The 13,374-nt window shown below is 38.4% G+C and overlaps 1 protein-coding gene across 2 annotated transcripts in view; it reads left to right on the forward strand.

Annotated features, from left to right (window-relative positions):
• mpp7a (MAGUK p55 scaffold protein 7a) overlaps window positions 1–13,374 on the forward strand; it is a 204,873-nt gene that overhangs the window by 128,635 nt on the left and 62,864 nt on the right. For both annotated transcript variants that reach the window (XM_055230120.1, XM_033985906.2), the window contains 3 exons: window positions 7,518–7,599; window positions 9,247–9,332; window positions 10,097–10,171. In XM_055230120.1, the coding sequence (XP_055086095.1) occupies window positions 7,518–7,599; window positions 9,247–9,332; window positions 10,097–10,171 (243 nt within the window). The remainder of the gene's footprint in view (window positions 1–7,517; window positions 7,600–9,246; window positions 9,333–10,096; window positions 10,172–13,374) is intronic.

A 13,374-nucleotide genomic window follows, 5' to 3' on the forward strand; every position in this document is an offset into this window, starting at 1 on the left:
CTCCCGGGCCTGCCTGGCTTCAGCTCTGGTACAGGGCTCAGACACACACCTACGGCCACTCATACCTCCAGTCTGACACATCACACTCCTCCTGGGCTCACTGCGCTGTCTCCACACTTAGGCACAGCTCCAGGCACTGCCAGTGGGTAATGGAGACTCTGTGTACATGCACTGTTGAAGCTGTGCCATCACCAGGGACTATTGGTTAACACACTCATTTAGACTCAGACTCGGTGTATATATTGTACCACCACAACCCATCTGTAGATATTGTGGATTTGGCACTGTGGTTTCCAACAGTCTAATGACATCAATGCAGCATGTTTGACCACAGGCGTGCACAATGAGACCAATTGTTGTGTATCTTGTAACAAAATTGGCAGTAATGTTATTATCAAATACAATATCAAAATTCCACTATGATATTTTGCATTATACTAAAATCAGGTTTTGTTCCAGCAGTAAGAAGTGTCTAAATATTCTGAAAATTTAACTATAATTAATGGCATTACAATTCATGGTAAAAATGCAGCATCTGTACAGTAATTTCATCACGTTAATAAATTGATAAATATGTGTGCTGTAAATATTGTACAATACTAAAAACGGTGTTACAACCCAGCTCGACTATTGTCGGGGAAGTAACAAAAACCAACATGGAAAAATGGTAAAATAAAGAAGTAATTTAATGTACAAGATTGTAAAAGGACAAAGTAACAAAAGTGGAGTAAAACATTTACATAAATGTCAAAAACAAAAGAACCTAAACTAAGAAACCAAAAATAACTTGACTAACAAATAACTAGTTTTGTGTCTTGGAAAACTGGTCACGTAGGCCTATTAAAAAATGGGTGATAAACTAAGGGGCACATAACACGAAAAACAAACCAAAACAAAACACAAGTTGCATAGCCTGCAAACAGAATCGAGTGACAAAATAAAAAGACACAAATCTAAACTAAACTAGTGTCTCACACACAGAGTTAGACACAAGGACTAACAAGTGACTAACGAAACAAATTGAGACACATACAGAATGGCATACTGACCACATGCAGGACAGCAGCCCTGAGCAGATGTGCTGAATCTCCTAAAAGGTGGGGAGGTAGCTGCTGGTGAGCCACAGGTTTGGCCAGGTGGGAAAATGGTCCTCCAATCCACAGTGAGGGTTCACACAGCCAGGATTACATGGGGAAAGGGGAGAGATTCAAACACACACACAAAACATAGGGTCGATACTATAAAATGGAAAGAGCATCAGGCCTGGGGCTGTAACAACAGTGATTCTATTCACATTTGCAAATAATCTTACATTACAATCAAATGCACCTTATATAGTGAGGAGTGACAATTGTTTTCCTTAATGGTCTGTTTTGTACATCGGAGAAAACATTACCTCCAAGTATTTACATAGTGAACCTGGAACTCCCCTTTATCATTGCAACTGTTGCAATATGAACCACAATCAAATTGAAAACCCAATTTGAACCGACACAAGTATGCAACTACATGCTTTTCCAAAAAATTGCAATTCAATATTTTTCCCAAATCATTCAGCACTGACTACAGTATTAGTCACAAATTGAGTATGAATATTTGAATATTATGATAACTGTTACTTGCCTACATGTCATATAGAATGCCAATGTAAACTGAACTATTATAATTATTGTTATACGAAATAAGAATGGACCTAAATAAGAGATGGACCGATATGAGTTTGGAGCCCATAAGCACTGCCAATATCTGTGACTTTTAGACATCCACGGCCCTGTTTATATCATAAAAGTCCTTATTTAAGGTTTTTTGACCCAAACAAAATAATTCTTATGACTATCTACTAAGCGAATCTGAGACTGATTTGTAATACAGCTGGGAACTTTGTTTGATATTGCACAGCAATGTGAGGGTTGTCTGCTAGTGCTTGTATAAGTTTATAAGGCCCCCAGCAGAGGCTCACACCCCACCAGAGAACTGACCTAACAGCCTGCACATTGTAACAAACTAGAGGGATCATATAGAAGGAGTTAAGGTGCCAAAATAACAAACATGGGAATTCTGACTGGAAAAATAAATTGGAGCTTGATAAACTCTGGAGTTGACAAGAAATGTTCATTCAAATTAGTTTTTTGAATTATGTACAGTGTAGCGGTTTTTCCTTGCAAGTTAGACACTTATAGCAAAATGGTGCATGCTTATTGCTGCAGATTACTCTTTTTAATCTTTCTTTTGCAGTTTCAAATCGTTTTTCCTTTTTCCTGAATCTGTATGGTTCATGATCAAAATCAACCAACTAATGCAGTGAAAGCTGTACTCTGGTCTACAGTGCAACTGACTAACTTTAGACCATTTCAGTGTTTGTAAACAGAAGCCATGTGTTCCCAAGCTGGTACTGTTCCATACCTTAGCTCACATGGATTTTCACTGGGGGAGTTGGCGTTAGGGATAGTTGTCCAGAGCTTTGTTAAACGTTATTGCATATAGCACTCTTTTGTGTTGTTATTAACATTAGTGTTAGTGTCGAAATGAGCATACATGCTAAGGACTGTGCATTAAACATATCTTAAAGAGGGGATATTTTACTTCTATGAGGTATTAATTGCTAACATATTTAGATCACCATATTACCTTTTATTGTTTTCTAAAATTCTGTATTTGCCAAAAACACCGTATTAACATGTTTCACTTTTGTTTTGTTTTTTCGCATGGGTGACATAGGCTTGTGGGCAGAGCATTGGACAGAATCTTAGAGCTAACCATAAGGAGGTTCAAATAGTGCTTGGGAAAGATTACTGACACATGCATGAATGACATCTAAAACCTCTTCAGGCATGTTTTTTGATGAGGGAACATAATACCATGGCGGAAAGCTCGAAAAAAAAATTGGTTATCCATAATATTCGCTCTTTAAATTTAACTATATGCTGGACATTATTGCACCAAAAAATATAGGCCGCAGCAGTTTGATAATAAAATATTAGCTTTATTTCACCAAGCACCACAAATCCTGCATACATTAGTGAACATTAGAGAAACTGGAGCTGGACGTTATATTGACTGTTATTACTTGTTGGCGAATGTAACAAATAAATAAGAAAATCTATAGTGGGGCAAGCATTTAATAAAGCTATATAATATTCCCATTGGTGTATTTTAACAGAGGCCACATAAAAGTTGTAAAAGACCCAAGAAAATGGATGGGACATTTCAGTACAAGTTAATAACACAGCATGTATACACCGTCTGATGGATCACACTAGTCACCTCTATTACAAGTCCTGCTCTTTATTTCAGACCAGAGGAAATGAAACCTGAAAAACGATGAAATCCGATAACACTTCTGTACAACTACTCAGCAGCCTCATATTAATAGGTAGCATCACATTTACAAAATGGATTGTATTTTAAATGCAGTGGCGTATCACATTGCCTTCATTCATTTTCATCATGCTTTTTTTTTCTTTTTTTTTACTTGGTGATACATTTTATTTTTGGAGCTTTGTACCATGTTGTCACTTTGTTCCCTCATCAAAAACATGCCATCCTTACAGTTAGCCATATGACCCAAAGCCCCTTGTACAATTATCAGCCCACAAGTCTGCCACACTGACGTTTTTCATAAATACACAAACACATGATACAAAATAATTCACTAAAATTTCCTGATGCAATGTGCAGTAGTTTCATTAGTAAAATACATGCCAGTTGTGTTGTGATAGGGCTCCGAAGGGGGATAGACTCAAAATATTTTCGACTAATATAGCATTTTCAAAACGATAAAAGGTAACATGGTGGTCTAAATATGGTTTGTGTTAATACAGTTAATACCCCGTAGAAATGTAATACCCCTCCAGTGGCAGTTGTGGCATTAGTTGTAGTAGCAGCTGTTGTAATAGCGATAGTTAAGTACTACAGTTAACGCGTAGTCACAACATCACTTTTGTACTCAGTGTAGGGTCACTGATGTTGTTTTGAGACACTTTGACTCATTGATTTTCCGATTAACTTTTGTCGTTGTGTTTGAGTGTATATATTGTATAGAAACGTCCTATAGAAGATTTATTTTTATTAGTAGTATTAAGTATACTTTTTAAATGAAATCTCCTGTTTAAATACCCTATTATCATCAGATCTTTCATATATTTGAGTCATTGAGTACACATATCAACTTTCATCTAATGGATTGGCCCAGCAGCCACACTATATCCCCATGCAGCTATAGCTCATGTTCTTGTGGCCTGTTGGTTTTTCTTATCAGACGGAGCTCATTTGGCTACTGTACCGTTCAGGGTTCAGGTTGGGGCTGGCCAGCTTCACAAAGCCCTCCTCCCACTCTGCCTCCAACTTGGCTGGTCCACTCAGCGCTATCACATTTAAGAGCTGTGCTTTACAAACTGGTTCAATGAGTCCGGTGTCAAACGGGTGATTAGAATGAGTGAGGGGGTCCAAAATGTATGTTACACCATATGTTAAAAGGCATGGTTGTTGTAGACAAAACACATGGGTACAGAGTTTTACCTACACACATCACAATCCAAGTCCTTATTGAGTGCAAATGTGCAATTGTCTCTGTTGAACTAAAGAGATCACTTGAGTACTACATGGAACTATGGAAGAACCTTGGGCTGGGCAATAAGAAAAATATAGTCCTCTAAAGTTAGTACTTTGCTCCAAACAACATGCTTTTACTGACATAAGATTGGCTGTAGACCTCCTGATTAGAAAGACCCAAGATGATCATTGACCATTTAATACAATTTGATCTCAATGTCAATCACTTGTAAAGCTCTTGAAAAGGTAGTGAGGTAATCCATTTTCATTATTGCGATATCAATTTACTGATTTCTGATACTTCTAAATAACTAGATGTACCATGTAGATTTGAGACACCATTAAAAAGGGTATACATTTTCAAATATGAGATAAATTTTTAATAAAATACATTGCTCGAAACCACCAAATTCTGGTTGATACGAGCTACAGTCAGCCTCTCCTTCCCGTTGTTCGATTCATTTTTACAACTTGTATGGAAGGCTGGATGATTTAGGCAAAATATCTGCTTGTGATTTTTCTGACAAGCATTACGATTGTGATTTGATTTGCAATTTATGTTTTGATAATAGGATGCTGTTCAAAGTTCATATTTTAACCGCGGCCAAGAGAATAGACAAAATACTAATAGGCCTTTGAACTGACAAACTAATGAAAGAATTGCATATATTTCAGAACATGGTTGTTGAGATCTAAACTACAGGGTTAGCAGCTTTTGTGCGGAATGAGACAGGGTTTATGTTATTTGTGAAATTATGGTACTTTTTTCAATAAAAGTTTGATTTGTGATTAATTTTGTAGCCCAACTAGAAACCATAAATTTCTGGTCAACTTCATACCAGCTATGGTCAGAGTCTCCCTCCCATAAGCTGATTCATTTTGCAGACACCTTTTACCACTTGCATCTGTCTGAAAGCACTGAATCATACAGAGCTGCTTTAAGTCACTTCGAGGGTCCTGTCGTTGGTCTGACAACGCGGGTCCCCCTCCCCCGCCCTCCCGACCCCCTCCTCTCTGCTGCCTATTCTCACCTTTCCGTAATTACCCTAACAATTCTACAACCTCCGCTCAACCAGCCATTGACTTATCAGCACGTCACTCCCCGTTTCCCTCTTCCAAAGACCTTGAGGAAACCATTATCTGGGAGAGAAAAACCATTACGTGTAAACGGGTCATCCTAACTGCTGCCATGACAAGCTAAGTACCACAATCTCGCATCTTTGTTCTTTAAAGAAGTCCTTTTAAGACATCTCCCCCTAAAGCAAACAGGAAAGTGACACTCGATGAGGCATTGCTGCATATCCACTTTGACCTGGTCTTTGTTGGATTCGGACAGTTGACGCAAAGCATGTCTCGTCTTTGTTTTTTTGTCCCCAAGAAATGAAAACATTCTTGGGGAAGATAATGAGAAAAACAGGTACTGAAAGGTGGAAGGATGAGTAGCAGCAGCGGCGGCAAAAAACTTAACTGACCAGACGACCAATTTCTGTCTGGTTTGGTCAAAGTCGGGATGTGACGCAATTTTGACTTTTCAATATCCAAATTCCAAATGTTCACTAAATGGTGTTTGTGGGAGCACAATGACAGGTTGGCACTCTTTGAATAACTTGTTTTACTGCACTGAGAAAGACTGAGTTTACTGTTGAACGGATCATTGCCTTGTCTGAGAGATTGGGAATTCTATCCAGGTCCGAACGTGTCTTCCTGGCCACGGACCGAAAGAGAAGACAGGAAAGGCTGTGTGTTTTGGGGCTCACTGCATTAATCTCTCTGTCTAGACTCACTGTGTTCATGCCATGTGCCAGTAAAAAGTGTCATTTTCTTTAAGGGATACTACGCGAAGCTGACTCTTGTGAGCTTTAAGAAATGTATCTCCTCAAAAACATACCCAGTTTGTTTCATTCACACGTTTGAATAATCCATTATTATTGTGCATTATTATTACTTCTCCATTATTATTGCTCCATTACTCCATTATTATTACTTCTCCAAAGCTCAGAATGCCACCTTGTCATGTCATGAAGCGGTGGTTTTCAAATTAAGAGCTTCCTGTATTACCACATGACATCATAAGGTGGAAGAGAGTGTTTTTCGTTTGAGAGAAGAACTCAGCCTAAATATGCAGGCTGTGCTTTAAACGTGTGAATGAAACCAAACAGAACAACCAATTACAAAATTTGTGATAAGGAAACATTATAACATAGATCAGAATATTGCATAATATGGGCCCTTTAAACTCTTCCAGGATTATAATTAATACAATCAGCTTAGTATTACAGGCTAAAATCAACACGTGGAACAAACAAAAATGAACTAACAATAGCAAACTGGTGCCATTATTGTTGTATAAAGTCCATATGACAGGTTTTTATGTTTTTCTAATTACTTCCTTTGATGGAATAGTATTTGTGGTGAATAATTATTTACAATTTTACATCAGTCAAATGGCAGTTTGTGGAAAAAGTTTGTGTTTGGAAGACATTTTTCTGACAATATAAGCATTCATTAAAAAAATAATAATAAAGCTGTTGTCATTTGTTTGTATTTGTCTAAACGTAACTATTGAGCACTATAGACAAGTTTTGGCCCTGGTTAACAAAATGATTGGTAGGTAACAGTTGTGGAATTACATATGTGAGTGAGTTTACTGTTAAATGGATCATTGACCTGTCTGAAGGACTGAAAACCATATCCAGGTCGGAGCGTGACTTCCTGGCTACAGACCAAAAGAGGAAAGACAGGAAAGACTCCGGTTTTAATTTTTTTTTTTTTTTTTTTTTTTGGCTCATTGCATTTATCTCTCTGTCTAGACTCACCGTATTTATGCCATGTGCCACAACTGGAGCAAGGGAAGTTCAATCAATGGCAGTACCATACCAGACTATTTATAGAAAAGGAATGTGTACAGAGATGTAACCATAGTGGAAGTTGTTGAGTTTTAAGTTTTTTGTTCTTCCTTCTTACAGGGAGCGACAATCAGACAAGATGACCACACCGGAGCCATACTCATCGCTCGGATTATGAGAGGAGGAGCAGCTGATAGAAGTGGTCAGTTTTTATAAAAGTATTGTTTTTTTGTTTGGTTTTTTGAGCTCTCTACCATGTTATGCTCTCCTGGGCCCTATTAAACTCTTCTTATGGTTAGGCTGTAAGACTGTGCAATGCTCAGCCCACTAGCCTACGTCATCCATGCTCCCACACAACAATTCGCCATAAATCTCGAAATCAAAATCAATTCAAACCTAATGTGATGTGCAGTAGTTTCATTAGCGTGATGGATGCTGATTGTATTGTGATGGGAGAGTGACTTGGTGCCGAAACTTATTAAACATGAATACGTTGTTTTCAGTGAATATAGCATTTAACAATGAAAGGTAACATGGTGATCTAAATATGTTACGTTTTAGCAATTACTACCCCATAGATGTAAAATCACCCCTCTTTAAACCAACATGTTGAAAATGCAAATGATTGATGTTTGAAACACTGTGTTTAAATTGAGTCACACTTTTATCCTTATTATTAGAGAGAAAGGTATGAGAATTAGGTGAAACAGTGCTCAGACATTCTTTGAAAGGTGCATGATGTAACCTGCTTGTCTCCATGGAGATGGTATTGCTCTGCCTGGAATGTTCCACATTCCAGGCAAACTTGCCTATCTTACATTTGTTTTTATTGCTAAAATATATATAGTCACTGTCCACAGACTTGCCTTCAAACATATCTTTCCTATAAATGCTTGTCCCTGTGGAGATACATAAGATGAATGCCTTAAGATTGAACATTCTTGGCAAAGCAATAGAAACAAGCAGTTGGCATTAACCTTGCAAGCGATTTTTATGAGTTCACAAACTCTTGACAATCCATCTTGTTAGACTCCAGCTGAAGCGTTTGCTCGTGACAGGTCCGAGACTGACCAATCACAGGGCAGCATTGTGGTTTGGGCGGAAACCAGCACCAAACTAACCAAAACAATCATGGTGACACGTCAGCCTATTTTAGCAGAAATACAGATTTTGTTTTTGAAAAATGTCCAGAGGCAAGAGCGTTGTGCATTTGTGGACAGGTAAGATGCCTGTCCTTTTCTTTCAACTGGATTTAACTAAAGTTTTATTTCTCCGCTTGTTCACTGTGGTGAAGCTTTGTTCAATCAGCGTGAAGTGTTTGTTTGAACATGCCTATCGTTGGTGCCCATTGCTTTCTGAGAGCACCATCCCAGATGGATGTGTGGAAAAATGCTCACCTCCACCATAAAAGTTGCATAGTGCACCTTTAATATTTTAGTTGACTCTTAATTACCTCAACATCCCAGCAAAACATCCCAGCTTTTGGAACAAAAGCTAAAAATCTGCAGTCTGGGACAGACTGTAGGTGTTGTTAAACTGTGCAGCGTCTGCAGTCTGATTTACTGCTCCCGTGTACTGTAAACATAGAGCCTACATAAAACCCTGTGTTGTGCATACACACTTGTTCATTGTGTCCAATCTGTTTCACAGTTACCCAGCGGCACATTTCCACATGTGTCCACAATAACATTTGGGTTCCTTTCCAGTGGTGGATTCCAGCATGACCATAAACACTAATCTACTCCACTGTACACGGCCCCAGGCCCTCAGCACCACAGTAGCACACGCGACTGTGGATTATGGATCTTCTGATAAGTGCTCTCAGACCTCTCTCTGCTCTGTGTCTCAGGTCTGATCCATGTAGGAGATGAACTCAAGGAGGTCAATGGAATCCCAGTGGAGGACAAGAAGCCTGAGGAGATCATTCGTATTCTGGTGTGTGCCGTCCAAGCTCCTCTCCTTTTCCACTCCCTTTGGCTCTATTCAAATGTGTCCTTTTAACTCCACTCTGCTTTGCATGCACAGAGTAAAGAGTGGTATTTTCTTTAAAGGATTCAGAGATTACAATTAATACAATAAGCTTAGTGATACAGGCTAAAGTCAAGAATCGAACAAACTAGAATGATCTTGTAGTTTACACAGCACCAATGGCACCATTTTGCTATTGTTGAAATGCATATGGAAGGTTTTCATGTGTTTCTAATTATGACTGATAAATATTTACTATTAATTCACATCAGTCAAATGGCAGTTTGTGGGGAAAAAAGTGAAGAAAAGTACAGTAACACAAGAAGTAGCGGTAAGTTCTAAAACAGAATAACTCTACCTATATCATGAAGATGGGAAATTCCCATCAAAATGCATGCACAATTTACGCACAAGGAGGGTCTTTTTGACAGTTAAAATATACCGGTCAATGTAATTTGGCCCTGTGAACATAATGGTAACACTTGCATCTACGTATGTCATGTGTCTCACACGCACACCCACTCACACACATATATATGCACATTATATAATATAAATGATACATTTCTGTTTGATTAATTCTGATCTGTGACAAGTGGTCAGGGGTTATTTTAAATGGCAGTCATTGTAGAAACTTGTTTCTTATGAGGATTTAGGTGTCTGTTCTGAAGTATTTCCATCCTCCTGCTCCTCCTCCACCCTCTAACCCTGTTCTGTTCCTTCACATTCAGGCTCAGTCCCAAGGAGCCATCACCTTTAAGGTCGTCCCTGGAGCCAAGGAGGAAGCCCCAGTCAAAGAGCCTAAGGTACACTCTCGTCAGATTGTGCTAGTTCAAAGGCTACATGATTGAATGAGTCTTAAAAACAATTGCAAGGGAATAGGTTCCATATGAAAGCTTGATTATGGAAAAAATCATTATCCATGTTTGGTTCTTAATTGAAATCTTTGAAATGAATATCAAAGTTAATCTTTAGGGGAAGAATACACTTATTTATGGTCTAAGGCACTAGAAGATGGGCTTCGTTTTCAGTGGTAGGTGCATTTACAGTTGAAACCAGAAGTCTACATACACTATATAAAAAAACACATATGCTTTTTTACTCTAAACTCTTCCGGTTTTAGATCAATTAAGATTACCAAAATTATTTCTATTTGATAAATGCCAGAATAATGAGAGCAGAATTTTTTTTTAGACAACTTTTTATTACTTTCTTCAAAGTCAGAAATGTACAAACATTTCATTAGTAGTTTGTTAACAACAGGTAAAATTAGTAAAGAACTTGCCAGTAGAACTTGCTGATTAGAATCCCGCTCCCAGCTTTAATATTCTTGGTGGAGGGGTGAGATCCAATGGTCCACAGCTTGGTGATTCAATCGCAGCTTCCTTATGTGAATTCTGTTGTTGTGTTCTTGGGCAAGACACTTAACCTGCCTCAACCCCAGTGTATGTGTACAACTGTAAAGGAATGTCTGTGCATGAATGAATGAAATCCGAGCTTGAAACCAAATCTGGATCAAGGGTGTTAAAGATACACACCCCTTTTCCACCTGCACCGCTGGTTTGGCAGGGGGCGAGCACTTGGCAATGAGGCTGCCAATCAACGTGTTGCTAACTCGAGCGGGAGCACCCTTGGGGACACAGGCCCCAGATTGGTGTGTTTATTAAAGTTCATATCTTGATTTAGGGACAAAATAGTGAAAGAAAACACCAAGATCCTGTAGATTGGGTTAGTACGAATATTTTACCGTCAGTCAAAAGTTTGTGCAAATTTATTATGTATGTACCTCGTAATTTCTAAACATGAGGCCTGTTTTCTATGGTGCTTTAACTTATTGTGTCCATCCATTATGAACAACTTGAACTGTCACTCACCCAGTGTACCCCCCAACTCCCACTGTGCTCCTCACGCACTGTTTGTAATTTCTCATCTATCAGGAAGACACTCAGACTGGAGCTAATTCATGTTTTATGCTCTCAGGTCAAAGCCATTTTTCAGAACACTAAACACACACTTCATTATTGGAAAGTCATCCGAGTAAAAGTAATACACAGTGGTGCTGCAAGATTAATCACAATTTAATCAAACTCAGTCATTTGAAGATAGAACTGGCAAATCACAAAGGCTGCAATTTTGAAGTGCCATCATTTGCTCTACAAACAGGAAAATATTTTTTTCTGCATGAAACTGCTAACCCTGTTGTTTAGAACTACTTTTATCAAAAGTATTGAAAATCAGATACTAATCAATACTAAAACTAGTATCGAAACTAGAAAATTAATTTAAACAAATATCCATCTAAAGTCACATTCACAGGACAGAAATGAACCTTTCTAGCTTTAGAATGATCTTGAGCTGTATCAGAATATGTATAAGACCACAAGTATGGATGGGATGATATACAATAATATCGCTAATCAAGATCAAAAAGGTCCGCAGTTAATCGTTTGTGGCATTTTTTAATAATTGTGATCATTGCACATTATTGTAATCGCCTTTACGGCACCAGACTGCCTCATGTTTCCGGTTTCAATACAGTGTTTAGATATTAGTTCTAGTGTTTTCCCACAAGGGGGCCCTCTATCATAGCAATGAAACTTGGCTTCTGTACCTATTCTGAATTGGAGATGCTTCTTCATCATTGTCAGTCATTGTCATGGCAAGGCTGGATCTGGATCCCGATGACATATCCTCCACTCAAGAAGGTGAAGTCTGATGTGTGGAATTATCATGATTTTGAATAACAAGACCAACAAGGCGATGAGCCACCAATCTGCAGAGCCTGCCGAAAAAAAGTCAGCAAACACAAGCAACTTGAATGCACATTTGCAAGACAGCCATCCTGCATTGTTTGCCAAACTTGAGCTGAAAATATCTGTATTATAAATTTTAATATCGTCCCATCCCTAGCCACAAGACAAGTATACGCCAAAGGACCACTATGGAACCTTCCTTAATGACTGAGGCATTACACAGATATAAGAGTGACATGGTAATATACAAGAAAGTACTATTACTTAATATTGGAAATTTCATTATACTGTCTAAAGAATCAAGTTTGCAAGTATTTTAGTATTGTGACAACACAAACATGTTTCAGTTCATATATCAGTCTTTTTGTCAATTCTCCTGGATGTGTTTGAAATCTGAACTTTGACCAGAATCCTGTTAATATCGCAAATCATATCAAAATCGCAATGCTTGTCCGAAAAATTGTAATTCGATATTTTTTTCCAAATCATTCAGCCCTAATACACAGGTTTAAAGGCATAAAAAATACCCCTAAATCCATGTGTGGAGTTTGACAGCCTGATGACTCCCTTACTTCTCTTCTCAGCACATACAGATCTGTCATAGGAGCACTATCTCATCCTGACCTTTATTATGTTGGACCAGAGTCATAGCAGGTGTATTAGGCTGTGATTTGGGCCCAGAACAGGGATCCAATCTCTACTGAACTGAAGGTAAAAGGTGGTTGTTGAAATAAATAAAAAAAACACTACATGACATTAGAAGGTGGAACAAAGAATTTTGAGCTTTGGAGATGTAGACAGACTAACAGTAAAAGGTTACTCAAACATATCTGAATGAAACAAAACACAACTCCAGGTACATTACTCCAACAACATTATAACATGGCTAAAAGCTCTACAAAGCATACAAGTGTAGGATTTAGACTTTTTACTAATAAAATAAAGTAACTGTCAACTAAATGTGAAAATATGTTTACCTCGTAGTAGGGCTGTGTGATATGACTATTTTGGGAATATCGTCACATGGTGAATGGGCACTCCTCTGTCTAATGCAGGTCTAATGCCCAAACACAGGCACTTTTCCCCCCTTCACTCCTGCCAATGGAGCTCAACAGTCTCGCCCACTCCGAAGTCTGCTACGGTTCCGGGAGTAAATTTCCCATTCATTTTTCCCGTAGACTGTTTGGAACGATGGAGGCTAACAAGCTCTCTGGTAATGTCCACAAATTGGTTATTTTTTGTCCAAAAAACACAGT

Source organism: Periophthalmus magnuspinnatus, chromosome 20, assembly GCF_009829125.3.
Source record: "Periophthalmus magnuspinnatus isolate fPerMag1 chromosome 20, fPerMag1.2.pri, whole genome shotgun sequence".
Classification (NCBI taxonomy): Eukaryota; Metazoa; Chordata; class Actinopteri; order Gobiiformes; family Gobiidae; genus Periophthalmus; species Periophthalmus magnuspinnatus.